The 23824-nt window shown below is 46.6% G+C and overlaps 2 protein-coding genes across 3 annotated transcripts; both read right to left on the bottom strand.

Annotated features, from left to right (window-relative positions):
* Positions 1-9008: 9008 nt before the first annotated feature.
* Positions 9009-10100, bottom strand: LOC120107860 (E3 ubiquitin-protein ligase RGLG5). Its single transcript, XM_039121360.1, has 5 exons — positions 10090-10100; positions 9754-9890; positions 9635-9643; positions 9348-9445; positions 9009-9068 (listed from the first exon to the last, which is right to left on the bottom strand). The coding sequence occupies exons 1-5, from the start codon at positions 10098-10100 to the stop codon at positions 9009-9011; spliced, it is 315 nt and encodes a 104-aa protein (XP_038977288.1).
* LOC113463659 lies at positions 9145-12059 on the bottom strand. Of its 2 annotated transcripts, XR_005509476.1 has the most exons (8): positions 11536-12059; positions 11386-11440; positions 11105-11204; positions 10875-10998; positions 10646-10737; positions 9545-9643; positions 9348-9445; positions 9145-9167 (listed from the first exon to the last, which is right to left on the bottom strand). XR_005509476.1 is itself a non-coding variant. In XM_039121365.1 (5 exons), the coding sequence occupies exons 1-5, from the start codon at positions 11719-11721 to the stop codon at positions 10675-10677; spliced, it is 528 nt and encodes a 175-aa protein (XP_038977293.1). In that variant the 5' UTR covers positions 11722-12059; the 3' UTR covers positions 10299-10674. The 2 variants fall into 2 exon arrangements, 1 of the variants encoding a protein (XP_038977293.1); XM_039121365.1 differs by lacking the exons at positions 9145-9167; positions 9348-9445; positions 9545-9643 and having other exon boundaries at positions 10299-10737.
* Between the last annotated feature and the right edge of the window lie 11765 nt (positions 12060-23824).

The following is a 23824-nucleotide window of genomic DNA, read 5'->3' as shown; positions in this document are numbered from 1 at the left end:
CGAAGGGCAGTGGTGGAGGCAGTTCAGTTTTACTTTAGCCATGTAGGGATGACAGATGATTGCAAGGCCACCTTTATCACATTGATACCGAAGCGTGTGGACGCTTCGGAACCGAGTCATTATAGACCCATTAGTTTGTGTACCACCTTGTATAAGGTGGTGGCGAGGATCATGGTGGGAAGGATGAAGAGCCTGATGCCACGGATCATTAGTCAGGAGCAGGGAGCCTTTGTGGGGGGGAGGAGTATCTCAGACAACATTTTACTGGCTCAGGAGATGATGGGGGATCTGCAGCGAGCCTCGAGGAGGCGATGTTTGATGGCAGTAAAATTAGACATGGAGCGAGCCTATGACCGGATCCGATGGGACTTCCTACGGCGGGCATTAGAGAGCTTTGGATTCCACCGGGTTTGGATTGACTGGATTCTAGGATGTGTGCAGGGGCCTAGCTTCTCCATTCTGGTCAACGGCACGCCATCGCCCTTCTTCCGTGCTACTATGGGACTTCGCCAGGGATGTCCTCTGTCCCCATTTTTGTTCATTATTTGCTCGGATGTTCTTTCCCGGGCTATGCATGCTGCTTGTGGGAACCGGGAGCTGGCACCCTATTGCCCAGCCCCGGGTGCCCGACCTCTTTCACACTTATTATTTGCAGATGACTATCTCCTACTTGCCAGGGCGAGGGTGTCAGATGCCAGAGCCCTCCAGGGTGTGCTGACAGAGTATTGTGTGATGTCTGGGCAGAGGGTTAATCTACAAAAGTCTACTATCTTTTTCAACCCTAGCACTGAGGGGAGGGTGCGCCGGGAGATCAGGGCGACTCTGGGGATACAGGAGCAGACTGGGGCCCTGGTGTATCTCGGGGTCCCCATCACAGGGAGGAGGTTACGGGTGGCAGAGTGCTCCACCTTATTGGAGAGGGTGCGGAGCAGATTAGAGGGATGGAGGGCCTCGTCTCTTTCTATGATGGGGAGATTGACGTTGATCAGGTCAGTTCTGTGTTCCATGCCTATTTACTTGATGGCTCACACAGTGGTGCCGAAGACTGTGCTGGTGGGGATTGAGCGACTTATGCGGAGCTTTCTTTGGGGCTCCTACCGGGGGGGCCATGGGATACATCTGTTGGCTTGGGAGAGAGTGTGTCTACCACTGAGGGAGGGTGGGCTGGGGGTGTAGTCACTCTTGGTACGACGCGAGGCTCTCTTGGCACGGAGGGCAGTACAGCTTGTTCTGGAGCCGCTCGGTCACTGGAGCCAGGTTATGATAGCCAGGTATGGCCGAGCGGGTCTCGAGGGCCAGGCGATAGGCCGGCGGAGGAGATCTTTTATGTGGCGAGAGATTGGGAGGTATGTGCCTATGGCTCTGGCGCATTCGAGGTGGTTGATCGGCGACGGACGGAGTGTTGATGTGATGGATGACCCATGGGTGGATGCAGTTCCTTTGAGACTATGGCCGACGACTATCAGCATTGAGGTGGGGGAGGGACTCCGAGTTTCTGATCTCCTCCGGCCGGGAGAGGCAGAGTGGGATGGTGACAGGCTGGGCCAGCTGTTTGGAGAGTACCTAGTAGAGCGTGTTCGGTCGATTCCCCTTCCGGGATCAGCAGGTCCAGATGCCAGGGTCTGGAGCACTACCTCTCGAGCGAGCGTTGGAGTCGGAGAGGTTGCCCGGCTCCTTCAGTCAGGCTCACAGTCGGGCATAGATTGTGGCTGGGTGTGGAGGTTTGGGCTACACCAGAGGGCTGCTCTCTTCCTGTGGAAGGTGGCCTGGGAGCGGTTGCCGACAGGCTCAGTGCTGTGTAGACGAGGTATGAGCCTTTCCCCCTCATGTCCAGACTGTGGGGTGGAGGAGTCGGTGGATCATGTTCTATTCCACTGCGTATGGGCGAGAGGTGTTTGGAGTTTGACTGGGATCCTGGGTGCCACCTGGAGTGGGAGAGATCTCTTCCTGGAGGAGGTTCGGCTGTGGGCTAGTGCACCTCAGACGCGGGTATTGGCTATCAGGGCGTCTTGTACAGCGTACCAGATATGGCTGGCCAGGAACTCCCGAGTATTTGGGGAGCGTCGGCTATCCCTACTTTTTGTGATGGAGCGGGCCAGAGCTCAGGCTGCAGAGATTGTTCAGGTAGAGTCAGCTCATCGACCTTTGATAGCTCGGGACATCTGGGGTTCCTATATTGCTTCGGCAGCTCCACACAGGGTATTCTTTACCTGGGAGCCCCCACCCCCGAGTTTCCTCAAGGTCAATTTTGATGGCTCTGTCATGGATAGCGGCAGGAGGGGAGGGGTCGGATTTGTTGTTAGGGGCCCGAGTTTTGATGTGGTGGCAGCAGGGGGCCATCAGATTTTTGATATCTCTGTTCCAGGGGCAGAGCTGCGAGCGGCATGGATGGGCCTGTCTTATGCGTGGCGGGTACTCTGAGCGAGCTCGGTTTTTCTGGAGGGTGATTCGGCCACGGTGATTAGCTGGATCCGTAGGGGCCCGGGTAGTCATGGATGTGTTCATCCTTTGCTTCGCGACATTTGGACAATGGTGGGAGAGGGGGTTACATTTTAGGCCAGGCATGTATATCGTGAGGCCAATGGGGCGGCCGACTGGGTGGCTGCGTATGTAGCGAGCCACTCAGGAGGCACCCTATGGGCTGGGGCGAGAGAGATGCCCGGCGCACTTCGGGACATTTTGTATTCTGACTCCTTAGGGTGTATTCGTACCCGTGATGTATGAAATGACCGCTTTAGCAAAAAAAAAGAGAGGCATTATATGAAAATAAAATGGTGAGCCTGCATCGGAATGTTCTATGCCAGACTCGATATAAAATGTTGCAATGTCAAATAGTTTAAGGTGTAGTTTACAAGTTTTGTGGATTATGATTTATCTACTCTTGAGGGGAGAAACTAATCTTGTACACAAGATCCATGGCAGTGCTATAATGAAGAGAGAGAGAGAGAGAGAGAGAGAGAGAGAGAGAGAGGGAGCAAGAGGGGCCTTGGAGCTATTTGGGCATCCCAATCATGAAGAGGTGTCTGCAGATGGCGAAGTGCCTCAGCTAGGTGCAGCGCGTCCAAAATCAGTTAAAAAGCTGGAGGGCGACCATGCTTTCTATGATGGATAGCCAACACTAGTCAAGTCGGTCCTGAGCTCTTTGTTGATTCATCTCATGTCCAACAGTTATTCCGAAGATTGTGCTAACGAAGATAGAGCGGCTCCTTCGGAATTTTCTTTAGGGCTCGCATGGCGGCGACCATGGAGTGCACTTGCTGGCTTGGGAGATGTCTGCCAACCGACCCGCGAGGAGGGTTGGGGTCCAATCTCTTCTTCTGAGGGAGAGGTGCTGCTTATTCGGCATGCGGCGAGATTGGTGCTTGAGTCGCGGTGCTTCTGGAATCTGGTGATGATCGTCCGCTATGGCCCGGTGGTGGCGGGTGAAATAGCTCAAAGGGGCCGGAGGTGCTCCTTCCTCTGGCAGAAGATCTGCATATATGTGCCCACTGCCTTGGCTAACACTAGATGGCTGATCGGCGATGGGTGCAGCGTAGATGTCGTGGACCCCTAGGTGGACGCTCTTCCGGTGAGGCTCTCACAGACCATGGTCAATGTTGAGGCTGCGGGCGAGCTTCGAGATTGCGATCTTCTCCGCTCGAAAGGGACAAGGTGGGATCCTGGCTAGATTGACGATCTATTTGGGGAGCACCTCGTGGAGAGGGTCAAGTCGTTGCCAATTCCGGTGAGCACATGTCCAGATGTGAGAGTTTGGAGTTCATCTGGCATCCCCAGAGTTTGTGTAGGAGACATCTATCGCTCCTTTCGGAGTGAGTAGCACTTGAGGCGGGATTGCAGTTAGATCTGGAGATTCGGTCTCCACCCGCAGGTGGCTCTATTCCTCTAGAAGGTGGTTTGAGGCCGGCTGCCGACGAGATCAATGTTGTGCAAGCAGGAACTGGGCATTCATCCACAATGCCTAGGTTGCTAGTTGGATGAGACTGTAGACCATGCTTTTTTCCGGTGCGAGCGAGCTAGGAGGGTATGGGGGCTCATCGACATCCCGTCAAACGCGCAATGCCACTCGAGCCCCTTCTGACAGGCGCTTAGATGGTGAGCCATCGCCCCTCGGACTCGGCAGATGGTCGTTGTGGTGGCTTATACGGCTTACCACCTGGCTGGCCAAAAATGCCTGAATATTTGGACAGAGCAACCCTTCATCCAGGTTCGTCGTGGAGCGAGCCTAAGTTCAAGCGGCAGAGGTCACCTGTACTGATCCATCGGATGGGCTTTTGATAACTCGAGACACCTGGGGCTCTACCTCTGCTCTTGTAGCGCCTCGGATGGTGTTTTTCACCTGGGAGCTCCTACCCTTGAGTTTTCTCAAAGTTAACTTCGATGGATGCGTGTTTGATGGTGGCAGGAGAGGTGGTGCAAGCTTCGTCATCAGGGGCCTAGACTCCAAGGTGGTTGCTGCTGGCGAGTGCCAAATCCTCGACACCTCTATTCTTGAGGTGGAGTTGAGAACAGCGTGGGCTGGTCTAGATTATGCATGGCGTGTTCTGCGAGCCAAAGTAATCCTGCTAGAGGGTGACTCGGCCATGGTGATTAGCTGGAGTAATCCTGCTAGAGGGTGACTCGACCATGGTGATTAGCTGGGTCCAGAGGGCACCAGTAGCGTGGATGGGCTCCACCCCTACTCCGAGACATCCGGGCTATAATGAAAGGCGATGTTGTGTTCTAGATCGAGCATCTTTATAGAGAGGCTAATGGGGCCGCGAATTTGATGGCCTTGTACGTGGCTGATCACTCCATGGGAACTCTGCAGGTTGGAAAAAGGGAGCTGCTACCTAGAGCACTCCGTGATGTGTTATTTTTTTGACTTTTTTTTAGATGTCTATACTATTAAAAGAGGAGGAGATAGAGAGAGAGAGCGCGTGAGGGAGGGAGAATGCGTGGAACTCTGTACTGGGGAAGGACACGGGCATTGGCAGCACTTCTCGTCCTGTCCCATTGATTAATCTTTTTTGTCTTGGCTATTTTTTTTTTGCTGGAATAAAAGGGAAGAGGGGGGTAAGGAGAACCTCATCCGCATAGCAACCCCCACTGGGCCACCTCCCGCCTGGAGAGTATTCGATGCGGGTAGAACATTTTTTACTCATACCTTTCTCACCCGTGGCAGAGCCCCACCAACGTGGCAGCCCTATCCTTGTGTGAGTACGTCACACCAGCACCACCTAAGTAACGGCAGACCAGATAGTGACTCTACCGGACAAACCAGGCGGGGAGCATCGGTCTCCGCATTTAATCGACATCCGCACGTTTTGTGAGAACCCGTGCGGGCATGTATTTAGTCCCACATCGGTTATTCGTTGGGTAGATCTTGGGTACTTATACAGGATCAAGGAACCCAAACAATACTTTCCGGCTAGCCATTTTGGGTGAGGTCCTGGGTTGTTACATGTTTTGAATCTGGGCCACTCCAGTAGAATCAAAGCTCCGTTCCCACCATGCTATCACCTCGGTGGTTTTTGTCTTGGCTTTTCGGAATGGCAACAGCTAACATGTAACAGGTAACAGGAGGCGCTCCTTTCCTCACGATTTGTGCTGAATGGATGGCAGATAGACCAACCAAATCCAGGGCTCGCTACACTCGAGTGTAACGTGGTCGACCTTTCTCTCTCTCTCTCTCTCTATACGCACACATACAAACTCGAGGGTTCTGGTTCTGATCTAGTTCAATGCTGCGTGCTACTAAGTTCAGGCGTTCAGCACTCGACAATCCTAGCCGTCGTCGCCCCCAATCTTTTCGTGCTCGTCTCCTCCCTCTCCACCACTTGGAGTCACCCTTCGCCCACTCTCTTCACTAAAGCTGCCCACTTTCCCCCGCCTCCCTCCTCCTCCAACCCCTTGTGACCTTGCTCAACGGATCAGGTGGTTGGATGATCTCTTATCTCTTCTCTTCGCCTCGTCTCGCCTCGAGAGCATGCTCTCCAAGCTCAGTGTCCTGCCTCCGCCGCTCTCCTCCACCCCCATTCCCAACCACTAGAGCAATAACCATTTCGAGCTACCACCGGCCTCCGCCACCACCATCGTAGCCCCGATACTTCTAAGTCTCAACCCTTGCTTGAGCACATTGGAGACTCAGTTCCTTCTCCAACCCAATCTCATGCCGCCGCCTCCTTCTTCCTCCTCTCCTACACCACCGCCGTTCTCTAAGTCCTAATGGAGAGATCTCCATGTCTCCTCAGGCAGCTTTTCCATCTAGATCTACACTTCTCTTTCTAAGTTCGAGGATTTTGATGAGTAAGAATTACGTACGAATCTGTTAGTTTTCTACATAGAATCTGAAGATTCGATGTGTTTTGGGTTGCAGAGAGAACGGAAGAGCCGCTGCTGAAGGGGATTGACATGAACCGAGCATCGGCGGTGGAGCAGGAGAGTGAGGAGGAGGCAGGGGCATCATCACCCAACAACAGTACTATTTCTAGCATCGGAACCACGGCGGCGGCGTGGAGGAGGGCAGGATCCAGCTAGCGCACCAATTGATGGCCTGTAGCTGAGGCAGTGCAGCAGGAGAACCTCAAGGCAGACGAGTGGTGAGTTCACCGTGGCGAAGCTCGACCACATGCCATACGCCTACAACCTCAACAGCTCAACCGATAAGTTCGATTTGGCTTGAGCCGATTTCCACGCAGGGTCATTCTGGTCTGAGTTTTGATTTTAAAAATCTGAGCTAAGCCACTTTGGTTTTGAAAATAACCTTGATCCGACCCGAGCCCCTATCTAGAGGTTCCGCTTGTGAGGACAGACCATTATGGCTAAGACCTCAAATGGGTCAGGTTGACTCGTAACCCAACTCGGCCAAACCCGTTTAGACTCAATCCGACCCGATTTAAAGGACCTATGGGGTTGGGTTGGATTCTGAAATTGGACCAATTCTATTTTTCGGATTGGGTCTAGGTTTACTAAATTCTAACTCGACCCGACCCATTTGATTTTTGGAGCAATTTTGAGTTTTCTATCTTATGACCCGACCCGACCCCGATAAACCGTTGGTCTCAGAAGGTTCGGAACTTACTAGGGCCAATTTTGATGCTATAGTCCGCACTGCCTACGCCATGGTGTGAGTATCATGGGCCTATTCAATTACAACCACATAGACCCGCCAAGTTATTATACTAATTGTCGTTAGAGCAATGGTGGCCCAATAGAGAAGTTATACCCATGCGGAGATCAAATGTGACTACGAAGCTAAAATCTTAGAAGAATGGCCTTGAATACATCTCTACCTAGCCCTCTCAAATGCAACCCCCTACCTCTCTTTTTCCAGCTCACAGCCCTTCCTTCTATATTTTTTTCTCACTCCAATGTCCACCACCACCCAAAACCAAGCACAGCTAACCTTGGAACAGGATAAAATAATAATAATAATAATAAGTTTAAGAAATGACAAGTACCGGGATCTGAACCAGATCTGATTCGGATCCGAATTTTTTGGGTTGAGACCGGATTATACATGGACCCAACCCAACCTGAATGACTCGTTGGGTCAGAAATTTTAGTCATGAACTCGATCTAATCCAACCCGATCTTTTATTGGGTTAGTTCTGGGTCTAACATTAGGATCTGAATAAAGAACTGGGTTGGGTCGATTTATGACCTAATTCAATCCTATCCATTTGCACCCATAACTATGATGGACTCATTCTCAGTGTAGCCCTTCCTTCAAGAAAACTTGCAACTGCATCCTCCACATGCCGGTTTGCTTGAGCCAGAGTTATGTCACTACAAGAAAATTCATCTTTTCTGACGCTTTTTATAATCTTTACCGATGCTTATAAGCGCCGGCTGAAGTTCCCGCAACGCAAACAGAAGCGTCGCAAAAGCGTCGGCGATATCGGAGTGGCAAAAGTTTTTGCTGACGCTAAGAAAAAGCATCGGCAAAAACAGGGCTTTCCCGACGCTAATAAAAGCGTCGGCAAAAAAACATTCGCCGACGCTTTAAAGCATCAGGAAAGCCCAAAGCATGCCCAGTTCTGGGTTTTCGCCGATGCTCCATTAGACAATAAAACCTTTACTTCCCTTAGCCTAGATTTCCTTACCCTTTTATGAGGTCCCAGGAGGAGCTCCTAGACCTACTGAGGAAAGGGAATCTTGTATAGACGAAAGAAAGACGTTTCCTCTTTTCTGCAGTTTATCTGGGGCGGATGCCTCCTAAAGAGTAACGGAGGTGTGCGAAGGTAGGCTCAAGCGTTGATTCTACTCGTGAGCGTAATGGTATAAGCCTGCCTGACTGTGAGACCGACTGGTCGAACAGAGACGAAGGTTGGACGATCAGTGGTAGCTGCTATAAGCAGCTCATGTCCTCCCATCGTTCAGTCGACCGGTACAATCCCACCTTCGACGTGAAATATAAGTTAGTCAAACACCTTATAAATAAATAGGAGATCGGTTCACTTCATCTATTTTCTTTCTTTCTCTTCCCTGACTCGCTCGGACACCTCGCTCAAACACCTACTTCCAGATTAGATGGACGTTACCCCCTGCCCCCTCGGGGGGATATCCGGTCCATAAATGGACCTGACACCTGGGAATTGGTCGTTACCCCCCTTCGGCCTGTGGCCTCGTCCCCCTCAGGGGGTTAGCTGCGGACTTTTGGATCTTGAGAGTAGACCATGTCTTACGTTAGGGAATCCGAATCAATCCAAATCCTCTGACACTCCTTTTTTAGCGTCGGCATAGTCGCTAGTTTACCGACGCTTTAAAGCGTCGGCATAGGCGTACCACAACTTTTATTTACCAACGCTTTAAAGCGTCGGGATTGCTATTTTTTTAAAAAAAAATAAAAATACGAATATAAATTATAAAAACACATTATAACAATATGAACCAATATTACATTTACATTGACACAAACATTCAAATCATTCGAAATATTTAAATTGTCATATCTTAGAATTACAATGTACTTTGCAAAATAAGAAACATATACATATCAAACTCCATAAAAACCAGTCTAGAAAGTGTCAAGGACGGGATTCAGCTCCATCATCATCATCTCTATGAGCTTTTGAAGTCTCAGGAATCTGCAAAAAAAAAAGGGGAAACCATATATGTAAATTAATTTATTTACTTGTTTCTCTTCTAGAGAACTCTCTGATGGAACTATTGACAGCGGGTAATCACTACCAAGTACCAACATAAGAGATTCAAGTCAGAATAATTAACAGTAAATATATGATTAAAAAACAAATAAAAAGGCTTTACTATCTCAAATTAGTGCTCTTTATTGCATAAAATAAAAATCTACAAATAGGAAAAATAACAACAAAAAATTGCAAAGAGAAGCATCTTAAATAGCTGACCTGTCCATCTGCTATTATAAGAAGAACATGATATTGGCCACCACTATTATCTACAATGCCGATGGCTGTTTCAATTATTGGTGCAAAGGATGTTGGTCCTGTCAAGAAGGTCCAGAGTCATGACCAAATAGGAACTTCACAATGATCTATATGAGGTTGACAAAAAAATAGCATGTAAGTAAGAGCATCGTACAGACCAGCTAATCGAAGATGTGGAACTAATTCTTTATATCTTTGTAGTGCTTCCTCAAATTACATGGTCGGTTCTTTGGATAAAAACTGAATACCTCCTGATGCTGCAATATAGAAACAATAACAAGAATCCCCAGATAGTTTTAGAAAGGTAGCCTTGAAATTTGTAGCAAAATTAAGTAGACCTTTTTCTACAAGCTAGAGCGACACTAACCATCTCCGAATCCAAAGCAAGGAATAAGATTATCCTCATCAAAAGCAGATAGAGTTCTTCCAATAATTGATAATGCCTGCTCATATGGGTTTGGAGTATGCCCAATGTCATGCAAACATCGGCGGTTGAAAGAAACTCTAATGGATCAGAAGATGAAATCGATATGCCCTTAAACCTTTGTTGTACACACGCATGATATGTCTGATAGTTCTCCATCACTCTGCCCACAGTTTGCTTACTTTTCCCTCACCTCAATAATCTCAGCTCAGACATGCTCACCTTACATGCTTGGACTTTCTCTATTGCTCAACATTTTGAATCATACAACACGCATACCTTGTTGCCATCTTACATATTCCCCCAGGTCTTAAGGGAAGTTTTCATGACATGACATTTTAGAAGAGTCTCTATATTGCATATCTGATTATAACTCGTAAATATATCTTTAACCATCTCTCGATTGTTCTGTATACCATGTCTCATGAAACTTCTTTATCATCAGTCTTTATTGCAGTCAATGATAATGTTACTTCACTGGCATTGCTGTACATACACTAGCTGGTTCTATTAAATTTTAGACCATTATATTAACTCATCCTACTGCATAACACTATTATCAGGAAATAATATAAACAATGGTACCTCCTGTTTAGTATGATAAATTCACCTATCACCTTCAAAATAAAAGTGATGTTTAATGTTACAAAAGAGCAATAAATCTGAGGATGATGTGCACATTAAAATAAAGCACAATAGCGTGAAGTAAAAATTTCTAGCACGTATATGAAGTACAGCCATTTGATTTGAACATGCCATTTAGTGTCTTCTAATAGGAAAACAAACTGACATAAGGCGGATAAACAAACTGAGATCCACCAACACAATTGATAACCTTGCTATAGGTAACATTCTCATGGCAGCTCAGAAAACTTGCACTGCTGTCACCATCCTTAGCTTGGACAGCATCATCCTGCAACTATACAACTACTTCTATGATATTGATAGTTCTCGGGAAAGTAGTTTACAGAAAACAACTTTTCATGCTTTCTCACACATAAAGAAATGTTTGAAAAAGACATATAGAGACATAGCACTTTTGGGGAGGAAGGAGATCGACGTACCATTTTTGATGTCTCATTGTTTTCCTTCCCATTATTAGACCCAGATAGATCAGAGACGTGAGACATCTCAGCCGCAGAACAATCAGTATCAGCAATAGAATCAGAATGATAGAGAATGCTAGGTCTGCAATTAGTGGTAATTTCCAATAGTTTACTTTTTTCCAGCATTTGATATGCATATTGCAAAATTTGGTATTTACATAATAGCAAAAATGGATTTGATGACTCACTTTTTTGATACTTCCAACTTTCTTAGCCTGATCTTCTCCAAAACAGATGATATCGGCTTCTGAACAAGAGGCACAGGTTTAAATGAAACATCTCTAGTTTCTGCCTCAAAATGAAAAAGATAAAAAGAAAATTATTAGCTTTTCATCTTCGTCTTACTGACTAAAAGGCACCAATGTAGATATAATAATAAAGATACGACGTTTTAGGTCTCTTGGACTTTAGGGTGAAGATCGAACTGAACAAACTGGAAAAAGAAAAGGAGAAACCGGATTGCATATACCGCGCAACAGTCTCTGAGATTCAGCATGAATTTGCTCCAGATTAGCCCTCCTCTCCTGTGGAACAAAATGGAAAAGTAGGTCAACAACAAATAAAACCCAGAAATTGTTACTACTGAAATAAAAAATACATATATCAAAAACATCACCACCTTCTCAAGTCTTCTCTTCTCTCGAATAGTTTCTTCTAGTCTCCCTTCCTGGCCAGCCAACTCACTAGACTTGTTCTTCTTCTCCTTCTTCTTTTTCTTCTTCTCCGTGATATCTTCTTCCCCTTCCAAATTCAGCCGCTTCTTTGCCGATCTCTCCTTCCTCAGATCATCCATTATTCCCCCCATTCCAATTCTTCAAAAAATTAGAGTTACAGAGTTCCTAACTAGGCAAGGAGCCCTTCGCCCTTGCCTAGTCAGGGAGGGGGTTGGGGAAAAAACTCACCTGCAATAAAATGCCGGAGAGGAGGAAGGAGGAGCGGAGCTTGCCGTCGGACGTCGCTCGGCGCCGGGAGAGCACAAGGGTCGGCCGCTCGTCGTCGGAGAGGAGGGAGGAGGAGAAGACCTTGCCGTCGGACGTCGCTCGGCACCAGAGAGGACAAGGGTGGGCAGTTCGTCGCAGGAGAGGAGGAAGGAGGAGAAGAGCTAGGGCTTGAGATCGAGATGCAGAATGAGGAGGGGAACGGCCCCCTTATTTTTTGTTGTGAATTTGAGTTATGACGATGCGTATACGCGTCGTCTTAGGCCAGAATCTACCACGACGCTAATTAGCGTCGTCTATGGCCGACGCTTTTAGAAAGCGTCGGGCTAGACCGAAAATCGCCGATGCTTGTAAAATGCGTCGGCAAAAAAGGGTCGGTAAAATCCCATTTTCTTGTAGTGTCCTTCCCAATGTCTGGGCATGGCCACCATTCAGCTGAGATGCGAGTTGAATCAGCTCCATCTGAAACTCTGATAGAGCTACATCTTCCCTAGTTCCCAATGGCCTCAGTGACTTCACCTATGGAAACTTCTCTGCACATCCAGCAGCATATCAGTTGTTAAATATTCATGGAGAACGTCTTCATGGATGGCAAGGCTAATGATGATGCGCATGGATCTGGGCACCAAAATTTGGTATCTCCCGTTCTCAACGGGGCTGAGGTGAAAAGCATTTTTCTTCATGCTTGCACACATGCAGACCCTTGATTTCAGAAGATTGGTGCTTACGCACGGTGAGAGGACCTACTTTTACCAAGGTTTGGGGCCTGTATTCCACGTTGCAGAAACTTGGCAGCAGAAAGTTGAAACTTACAGCAAGCTGATATACCAGCTGCCCACGCGGCAATGTCTGAGGCGGCTAGGGACATCTAAGGCTTCATTCAGCTTATACAGCAGCCAACTTGACTCTCGTTTTCTGGGAGCCCGCACCACCTAGTTTTCTCAAGATAAATTTTGACGACAGTATCTTGAATGGTGTAGACAGAGGAGGAGTGGGCTTTGTAATTAGAGACCATGAGTTTAGGTTCATTGCAACGGGCGGACGACGCACCTTTGAGAAGTCGGTCATTGGAGTAGAACTGAGAGCAGCCTAGAAGGGTCTCACCCTTGCTAGGCATGCGTTGGGTCAGGAGCGGCCCAATGTATTTAGGGGCCTAAGGCCATTTTGTCTTTGAGGCCTTTTCTACAGTGGGCCGGCCTAAGGCGAATTCACAAGGGGCCTTTTTTTTCATTTTATCTTTGAGGCATTTTCTACGGTGGGCCTTCTTTGGGCTGGGGCCTTAGGCGACCGCCTCAGTTGCCTAAGGATTGAGCCGCCCCTGCGTTGGGTGTAGGTAGCATTCATTTGGAGGGCGATTCAGCCACGATGATTGATTGCATGCAGGAAAGTCACAACAATAAAAGGCTACACCCATTGCTTCAAGACTTACATGGGATCTCGAGGGAGCTTGTTGCATTCATAGCCACACGCATCTTTCTGGGGGCAAATAAGGTGGCCGACTGGGTTGTGTTCTTCGGGAGGTTTTCTATAGGAGAATATTGAGGTGGTCCCGCATGCTCTACTACTCAGTTCAGATTGCTTGGGTTGCACTCATGCTCGACTTGTGTGAGACGCTGGTTTATCAAAAAAAAAAATGTTGTCCTTTTTTTCTTTGTTCTTTCCACTCTTATCAGTCACGTTGCTCTTTGACTTCCCATTCATTTTGGCGGATCATCATATGTATATTCTTTCTTCTCTTATATAGGGATTTAACCTTGTAGAAAATAAGAATATGTGGAAAAGAAAATATTGTGGAGAATTTTTTCTATCTACCTTATGAGGTAGTCATCATATATATTTATAGTTTAGAAGGTATAAGAGATTACAACTAGAATGATACAAACATAAAAAAGAAATAACAAATGAATCCCTAGGATCAATCCTAAATTTATGCTATTTGAAAATTAAAATTCAGAATTCAAATTTCAAAATTCAAAATTTCTAGAATGGATCCTTGATATGGGGCTGAGATGAAAATACTTCCAATACTCCCCTGGAAGCTAAGGTGGGTACCATTGAGAGCTTGGAATGCAGCTGTTGAAAGTATTGAGGCGTTGGTCATTGGAGAAGATGAATTGGACATGAAGCTAACGACAAGCCACTCGCCCTCAAACAAAATGAAAATCAATTTCAATATACTTGGCCCGAGCATGAAACATGGGATTGACAGGAAGATATATAGTAGATAAATTATTACACCAAAATATAGGGGCTTGAGAAAGTGAAAATACCCAATTTCTGTAGTAAAGATTGAATCCAAATTAATTCAGCAGTAGCATTAGCAACCCCTTTGTATTCGAATTCGGTATTTGAACATGCCGCATGCATTACTTTTTAGCACTCCAAGATATGAGATTACGACCAAAAAAAAATATTCAACCCACTTGCAGATTGTCGGCCTCAGGATCATCGGCCCAAATGGCATCAGAAGGGCATGAAGAGAAGAGGATGGGTCTTTGGTTAACCAAATACCATAGTCAATAGTAGGCTTCAAGTAGCGAAGAATATGCTTGACTACAAGTCAATGGGTAGAAGTGGGCCTATTCATGAATTGACATACTTGTTTGACTATAGAGGCAATGTCAGGATGTGTAAGTATTAGAATAAGATATTGAAGCGCACCCACCACACTCCGATATTGAGTCGAATTAAAAATTGGCAAACTATCAGAATGAAAAAGTTGGGACCTAGTAGATATAGGTGTCAAGATAGGCTTAGAACCATCTATGTTGGTTTTGAAAAGAAGATCAGAAATATATTTTGATTAGGTCAGATGAAATTCAGAAGTAGTAGTCTTAGCCTTAATGCCCAAAGAGTAGTGAAGAGGGTCTAGATCCTTCACGGCGAATTTAGTTTATAAAGAAGCAATAAGGTTATCCAATGGAGCAGTAAGGGTGCCAATAAGAATAACATCATCAATATAAACTAGAAGAGATGCCACATATTCCTTGGTGCGCTTGATAAAATGTAAGACATCAGTCTTAGACCCATGAAAGCCAAGAGTATGTAAGTGAGAGCTCAACCGCTGAAACCAAGCATATGGTGCATGTTTAAAACTATAAAGAGAACGTTGTAGCTTGCAAACATAAGTGGGATTGTCCGAGTCAGTAAAACCAGAAGGTTATTTTATATAAACATCCTATATGGGATGTCCATGAAGGAATGCATTTTTGACATCCAATTGTCGAATGGGTCAACCTTCGGAAACTGCACGAGAAAAAGCAGTGCGAATTGTGACATGCTTGATAACCGGGTTGAACGTCTCATTATAATCAACACCCTCATGTTGATGGAAGCCTTTAGCTACCATGCACACTTTATAGCGCTCAATGAAGCTATTAGATCACCTTTTAATTTTGAATACCCATTTGCAGCCAATAACATGTTGTGAAGGAGAGAGTGGAACTAAAAGCCAGCAACCGTTAGAGAGCAAGGCATTGTACTTATCTATCATTGCTTCACGCCATTGAGGATCACGTTAAGCTTGAGTGAAGCAGGTGGGCTCGACAGGGATAGTGGAAGCCACAAATGCCAGAAAATATTTTATGCCAAAGCAACATGGCTTGAGCATGCCATCCTTAGCGCATGTGACCATATAATGACCACCAATGTGAGAAGAAGAAGTCACCAATTAAACAGATTCAGGAGTGGCTATAGAACGTTGGTCACATGTCGTGATTGGATCATTGTCATGTGTTTGTAAAAAACTGGATTGAGTTTGAGGACTTGGGGCTGCAGATACAGGTGGATCAATGTGGGTTGATGTTAATGGATCATTGGGCTCGGGTGTAAGCCATGGTAAAGAATAGGGATTAGAAGGGCTACTGGTTGACTTGGAAGTGTCACTAGAAAAGTTCTGTGCATAAAGAAACATTGTCTCGTCAAAAATAACATCACGAGATACAAAAATGCATCCAGAAGATGATAGCACCGGTATCCATAAAAACTTATAGGATAACCAAGAAAAACACATGGAAGAGAATGATATTCAAATTTATTTTTATTATAGCAATGAAGATAGGAAAACATAAGGAGCCAAAAATTCGAAAAAAATACAATATGGCTTTTTATTAACAATTTTTTCCAAGATGAAGTAAAATGGGGTGCACGTGTGAGTGAACGATTAATAAGAAAATTAGCCATATCAACGGCCGTATTCCAAAATTTAAAAGGAAGAGTAGATTGGGCAAGAAGAGCAAGGCCTACTTCTACAATATAGTGATGTTTGAGTTCTGCGGCCCTATTTTGTTGGGAGGTGTGTGGGCATGAGAAGCAATGACCAATTCTATGATCATTCAATTATTGAAACGGTTGTGACTGAAACTCACGAGCACAATCAATTTAAAAAAAATTAATTTTACATTATAAAATATTTTCAACATGTAGCTGAACAATATAGAAGACATGATAAATATCGAAATGATTTTTCAATGGATAATACCAAGAGAAACTGACTATAATCATCTAAAAATTATACATAGTACCGATACCCAAAATGCAACGTAACAGGAGAAGGCTCCCAAATATCAGTATACACAAGTTCAAGAGGAGAAAAAGATCTAGAATGAGAGTGTGAAAATGGTAAAGAGTGAGTCTTACTTAATTGACATGTAAAGCAAATTGCAACTTTATTATTATTATGAAAATTCAAATATGATTTATTAAGAATTCTAGAAACAAGGAGCATAGAAGCATGGCCAAGACATTGATGCTAAAGAAATTGAGAAACACTAGTTGATGTAGCATACGTAGTAAAAGCCGTTTTGGTGACACCCCTAAGTAAGAAACAATAAACTCCATCCCTAAGCTTGCCCTTGATGAGGGTTTGAGCAGAGGTGGAGTCCTTTACACAAAAATGGTCATAGTGAAACTTAAAATAACAAAAATTATTACGTGTAAATTGAGATATAGATAAACGATTTTGGATGATTTGAGGAATATGTAAAATATTCTTAAGTTAGAAAGGGCGAGTAGAAGTGTGTAAAAGAGAGTGACCAATAATTTTTATGGCTAAACTTGAACCATCTCCTATGGTAACCTAGTCAGGACCACTATAGTCGGAGCTAAGATAAAGATTAGACAAATCTGAAGTCATGTGATGAGAGGCACGTGTCTGTGTACCATGCTGAATCATTCACAGCAGCAACATCTGCTTGTGGAGAAGCAGCTTCTGCTTGGTAGGATTGATTGAAGCGATGGTAACACTTTAAGGTTGTGTGCCCATATTTGCGGCAGATTTGACAACATACCTTATTTTGTGTTCGGCCATTAGTAGAATTTGGAGGTCTTAAGTCATAGCCTTTCTAGTAGTAAAATTCCTATGAAGAGAAAATAGATGCACCATTATTAGAGAAATTATGCATTGGTTGCTGGGGTCATTGTGGCGGACCTCATTGGCTACCTTTTTGCACATAATTTGCAGTGGGTGGAATCTTATCCATAGCCGAATGAGTTATGCAAGTTTGGAGTCTCGGTCGGGTATTATATTGGAGAAGAATGTCATGTAGTTCTTCAAAAGTAGTGACAATCCCCGCGTTAAGAAGTGTAGAGATAAGGTGTTCATACTGTAGACCAAGGCCAAGCAAAACATAAATCGGCAGGTGATACTGGTCTATTAATGGCAGCAAAGTTGTCAGATATCCTATTTGCCTCTTGCAAATAATCCTTCATAGAGAGCAGGCCCTTGTTAAGAGCATGAAAATTCATCATAAGAGTACTATAACGTGCTTTACTCTGGATGGCATAAAGTCGTTCAAGAGCAAGCCAAATATCTTATGCATGTAGTAATCCGACGATATGAACCATCATCGCATTGGATATGTTGTTGAGGAGCCATGCCAGAGCAATTTGATCATGGAGAAACTATGACTCGTAGGCCAGATTAGAAATTTGCTTCTCTTTCTTCCATCATCTAAAGTTATGTCAATCGTTGGAGGTGGAGGCAAGGTTGTGCCATCTACATGACCCCATAGTCGGTTGGCTGTTAAGAGAAGTTGGATACATGCCATCCAAGTAATAAAATTATCCCTGTTAAGTTGAACATCAACTGAAGGGAGTGGTAGGTGTAGGCATGGAGTTGGAGGAGAATGCCATAGAGATAGCAAAGGTTGAAGACTCTGATACCATGTAAATATGTGAAAAAAAATATTGTGGAAAACTTTTTCTATCTATCTCATGAGGTAGTCATCATGTATAATTATAGTTAAGAATATACAAGAGATTACAACTAAAATAATACAAAAATTAAAAAAATTAATAAATGGATTCATAGGATCAATCATAAATTTATGCTATTTGAAATTCAAAATTTTGAATTCAGAATTTAGAATTCAAAATTAAAAATTCAGTATTTAGAATTCAAAATTCCAAATTCAAAATTTCTAGAATCAAGGATCCTTGATATGTGGCTTGATATGGGCTGAGATGAAGATACTACCAATCAAAATTCAAAATTCAAAATTCAAAATTCTTAGAATTATGGATCCTTGATATGTGGCTTGATATGGGGCCAAGATGAAGATACTACCAATAAACTTAGTGTGAATAACAGAAACATCCCTAGGTATTTCCCCTTAATGATCCATCTAGATGGCGGCTGCTTTGATTGGATGGTGCAGTCCATGTAAATGAACCACCTCATACCAAAAGGCAAAGAAAAAAGCTATATAGAATCTTCACTCTCATCCATGACTGTTAAGATCAGCAGACTGCCGAAATAAAAAATTACATAGAGGAAATTGATTAAAAACTTAGAGATATACTGGAGTCGAAAGCATATCATTGTTATGAACAGACAAGATCAAAGAGACATTCACCATCGTCTTAAATATCTTATCCAACTAAGAAAAATAATCTCGCGGGAAAAAAGCAGCAGCAAAGCTAGACATGGGAAACAATAAATGAAAAAAAGGGAGAAACAGAATAGCAGAACCGACCATCACTTGATTGTGGATGTCATTCTGCCTGATCTTGTGGTTCATTTAGGTTAATGATTCCAGTTGGTTTTATCAGGAATTTTCATTGGGACTGGCTGTGGTGGTAGAAGGAATGATCACACGTAAAACGGGGCATCAGGAAATGAGAGAGAAAAGTCAACGCCGATGGGTACGTGTTGAAGATGGAGACAAAACAACGCCGATGAGTAGAACCACCCAAGAAAAGTCGGATGGGTTTTTGAATTGAGCCGAGTTCAAAGAGATCGAGCATCGGCCAATTTCTATAGTATTGTAGTGGATGAACTCCGCAAACTGAGCTGACGCCGACTGCCGAGTCAGAAGGAAAGGACGAAAGGGTTGGGTCGGGATGGGGCTATCGACTGTCTACGACCGTGGGGCCCCTCGAAGGAGGAAAGGGGTTTGGAACGCAACTCCTCCTGTAGCGGGACTGAAGCAGTTTTAAGCTTGATCATGCGAATATGAAAGCTGGAACATGGCATCCACGGATCACACAACTATGGTAAAAGGTATCCCCTCCCCCTCTCTCTCCCAAGGAACACGATTACATTACCCTTACATAAACACAGTCACTAGCATCGGAAAGTATAATGTCGCGGAGCAGGAGAGGCGGTGATGACGATAAATCCTATATCACTATACCAGTATGGTTCATCATAAACGAGACCATCCGATCTACTGCACTATTAGATTTTCTATAAACATGAACCATCCTGACTGACTGTAACACGGATATCAGCTTCCTCAAATCTCCCAACATGAATTGTGAATCATCTGTAGAGGAGGGTGACTCAGAGATCCACCTGATCCCAGTCCTTGAATCCTTCTCAAGTACAATCTCTGGAGCTTTAAGCATTGTGACCGCATAGACTACACCTTCCCAAGCTTCCCTCAGCTCAGCAAGCTCCTGCTGCACCACTATCTAATACACTTCCAACAAAATTGATCTTGAGAAAACCAGAAGTGGGGGCTCCTATGTAAAATACATCACCCTAGGAGAAATTGCAATATGGGAGGCCTAGTTTTCTTCATCTATTAAAGACCAATGATCAGCATTAGCATGGACATAATTGGTTGCCCGAACTTGAGCCATCAGAACGCTCATGGCGGCACCCTGCTCAATCCCTTCAAAGACGTAACTGGTCTTGAACCTATAGATATGATGCATGACATAGCAAGTCATAATTGTTGGGGGGAAAAATGGACCACCCCACAAGTACAATTAAAGCACCCAAATCCGACAGCAAGCTTGATCTCATATGGGCCGAGCTCATGCAGACTGAGCTCAGATGACCGAGCTCATGCAGGCCGAGCTCATGCAGTCGAGCTCAGATGACCGAACTCATACATGCCGAGCCGAGCTCATGCAGGCCGAGCCGAGCTCATGCAGGCTGAGCTCAGAAGGTCGAGCTCATGCAGACCGAGCTCATGCAGTCGAGCTCAGATGACCGAGCTCATGCAGGCCGAGCCAAGCTCATGCAGGCCGAGCTTAAAAGGCCGAGCTCATGCAGATCGAGCTCAGACGACCGAGCTCATGCAGACCGAGCTCATGCAGGCCGAACCGAGCCCAGAAGACCGAGCTCATGCAGGCCGAGCTCATGCAAGCCGAGCCCAGAAGATCGAGCTCATGCAGGCCAAGCTCATGCAGTCGAGCTCAGATGACCGAGCTCATGCAGACCGAGCTCAGAAGGCCGAGCTCATGCAGGCCGAGCTCATGCAGTCGAGCTCAGATGACCGAACTCATACAGGCCGAGCCGAGCTCATGCAGGCCGAGCCGAGCTCATGCAGGCTGAGCTCAGAAGGCCGAGCTCATGCAGACCGAGCTCATGCAGTCGAGCTCAGATGACCGAGTTCATGCAGGCCGAGCTCATGCAGGCCGAGCTCAGAAGACCGAGCTCATGCAGGCCGAGCTCATGCAGGCCGAGCTCACGCAGGCCGAACTCATGCAGGCCGAGCCTAGAAGATCAAGCTCATGCAAGCCAAGCTCATGCAGACTAAGCTCATGCAGACCGAGCTCATGCAGGCCAAGGCCAGAAGGCCGAGCTCGTCGTCCACATGCTGCGGCCACGCCCTGCAGCAGTCTCACCGCACCATGCTTTGCTTGCCGGCCACGCCACGACATATCAACCAGAGACCATATCCTGCTACGACTGTCAACAATTAAATGCGCACGATCTCCACGGACCTCCAGCCAACCCAAAGTCTTAGGGCATCCACAACAACTCGTTGACTCACTCAATTCCGTCTAGTCATCCACGGCAACTCATTAATGCGCCACTCCATCTTGTTTAGCTACCCATGCCAGCTCATTAATGCGCACGACCACGCCCACTCATGACGGTAATTCATTAATTCGCCCAGTCACATCTCAGGTAACCTGGCACCCCTCCTATAAAAAGGGGAGCTTCTTCCTCTAAAAAGGGGGCTTCGAACTTCTACATAGAGTCCATCTCCTTCTCCAAAATTAAGCCCCCCTCTGACTTAAGCATCGGAGGGCCGGCGCCGGAAACCCCGGCCACCGGCTTTTTGCAGGTCCCCCTGAAGGACGCAGCCCGCCGACGGACCACCACTCGCCACTCTTGTCGGAGCTCCTCCTTCTCAGCCAAGTGGTCCCTCTCAAGTCCAATTTCCAGCAACAGTTGGCGCTAGAGGAAGGGCCCGAGTCATGGCCATGAAACTAAGGAGCAGAGGAGTCTCTGATACCTCCCGGCATCATGCTCCAAGCCTCGGACGCTCAGTCCAGAATCTACCACTAAGACCTCCGGCAGATCAAGCTCCATAAGTCCAACCCGAGCAGTTCGACGTGCTGGTGCAGCAAGTCCAAGCGCTAGCCATTGCAGCCCAACGCCTGCAACAAGTGGAGGCCCATCCTGTGCCGCCTCCCGAGCCATATCGAATCAGGCATGGCTCCCGCTGCAACAACGTAGGACGTGGGGGCAACCAGTGAGAAGTAGTAGCCCAAGTCTCACGTCAACGAGTTGGAGGGGAAGAGAAATAAAAACTGAGATCTGGAGAAGGAGAGTTATGAAATTTTAAAATAAGATTGTAAGCCTCTGTGGCAAAGGGTACAGTCCCATTAAATCCTATTGCCCTTCGAATTCTTCTCTATTGTTCCGTGATCAGGACGAAGACTACGTGTCCCCACTTTCCTCGTTCGGATCATCAAGGCCTGCAGCAAGTAAGAGACCAGTATGTACTCCCTCCTCATCGGTGTAAGTCCTTAGGACGGCGCTCGTGATGTCGCTCTCCCACAGAGCGTCGCCATCACCGAAGCTCCCACCGAGCTTGGAAGGACGACTTCGGCAGGCATGACCTCGGAAGGCATGAGCTCAGAAGGCCGAGCTCAGAAGGCTGCCGAGCATAGAAGGCTACCGAGCTTAGAAGGTTGCCGAGCTCAGAAGGCTGCCGAGCACAGAATGCCGAGCTCAAAAGGACGCCGAGCTCAGAAGACCGAGCTCAGAAGGCTGTCGAGCTCAGAAGACCGAGCTCAGAATGCCGAGCTCAGAAGGCCGCCGAGCTCAGAAGGCCGCCGAGCACAGAAGGCCGAGCTCAGAAGGCTGCCGAGCATAGAAGGCTGCCGAGCTCCGAAGCTCGAGCTCAGAACGCCTTCCTCAGAAGGCCGGTGCTGAGCCAAGTCCTGAGGGACTTCGAAGCTCGGGAGCCATTAAAATATCTCCAAAAGGTATAGGATGCCACTTTGGCTTTAAATAATTTCAATATTTTACCTATCTTCAGGTCGGAGAATGCAAAAGACGACTTACGGGTATTTCTATCTCCAACGTCGCCCCACTCCAGGTGGGGGTGCACGATCGCCAACGAACAAGGCCATCTTCGGTCTCCATCTCCATCAAAAATCCCGATAAGGTCGGGATGCCCCGCTGAGTCGACAGTGAGCCCAAGCTTCCTCGACCTCGGGAAGCATCGCGGAGTCGACAGCGAGCCCAAGCTCCCTCGACCTCGCGCATGATCCCCCGACTAAGGTCGGGATGCCCCGCTGAGTCGACAGTGAGCCCAAGCTCCCTCGACATCGGGAAGCATCGCAGAGTCGACAGCGAGCCCAAGCTCCCTCGACCTCGTGCATGATCCGCCGACTAAGGTCGGGATGCCCTGCTGAGTCGACAGCGAGCCCAAGCTCCCTCAACCTCGTAAAGACATTCGATGACATTCGACGACACTTCGACAACATTCAACGATATTTCGACGCCATTCGACGACATTCGACGCCATTCGACGACATTCGACGCCACTTCGACGACATCCGACGCCATTTCGACACCATTCAACGTCATTCGACGTCCTTCAACGCCATTCGACGCCTCCTAGGACAACACGCCCCGATCTAAGTGGGGGCACCCTGCTGAGTCGACCATAAGCCAAAGAAGGCTGCTGAAGTCGATCTCAGAGCAAAGTCGCTAAGTTCGGCTTGGACAGCTCGGCTTAAGGTCGTTAGCTCTGACTGCACGAGAGATACACCCTACTTAGCACATACATCTCCATAGACATTTGGCTATATTACAGGACAATCGACGACTGGACTACTTTCTTCGTCCGAGCCAAAAAGCAGCTTGAACTCGAAAGTCGGGGGGTAGTGTTGGGGGAAAAAATGGACCACCCCACAAGTACAATTAAAGCACCCAAATCCGATAGCAAGCTTGACCTCATGTGGGCCGAGCTCATGCAGACCGAGCTCAGAAGGCCGAGCTCATGCAGTCAAGCTCAGATGACCGAGCTCCTGCAGGTCGAGCCGAGTTCATGCATACCAAGCTCAGAAGGCCGAGCTCCTGCAGGCCGAGCTCATGCAGTCGAGCTCAGATGACCGAGCTCATGCAGGCCGAGCCGAGCTCATGTAGACCGAGCTCAGCAAGCCGAGCTCATGCAGACCGAGCTCATGCAGGCCGAGCTTATGCAGACCGAGCTTAGAAGACCGAGCTCATGCAGGCCAAGTTTATGCAGACCGAGCTCATGCAGGCCGAGCTCA

The sequence above is a fragment of the Phoenix dactylifera genome, unplaced genomic scaffold (assembly GCF_009389715.1).
Source record: "Phoenix dactylifera cultivar Barhee BC4 unplaced genomic scaffold, palm_55x_up_171113_PBpolish2nd_filt_p 001048F, whole genome shotgun sequence".
Taxonomy (NCBI): domain Eukaryota; kingdom Viridiplantae; phylum Streptophyta; class Magnoliopsida; order Arecales; family Arecaceae; genus Phoenix; species Phoenix dactylifera.
This window is presented reverse-complemented; position numbering and strand designations above follow the sequence as displayed.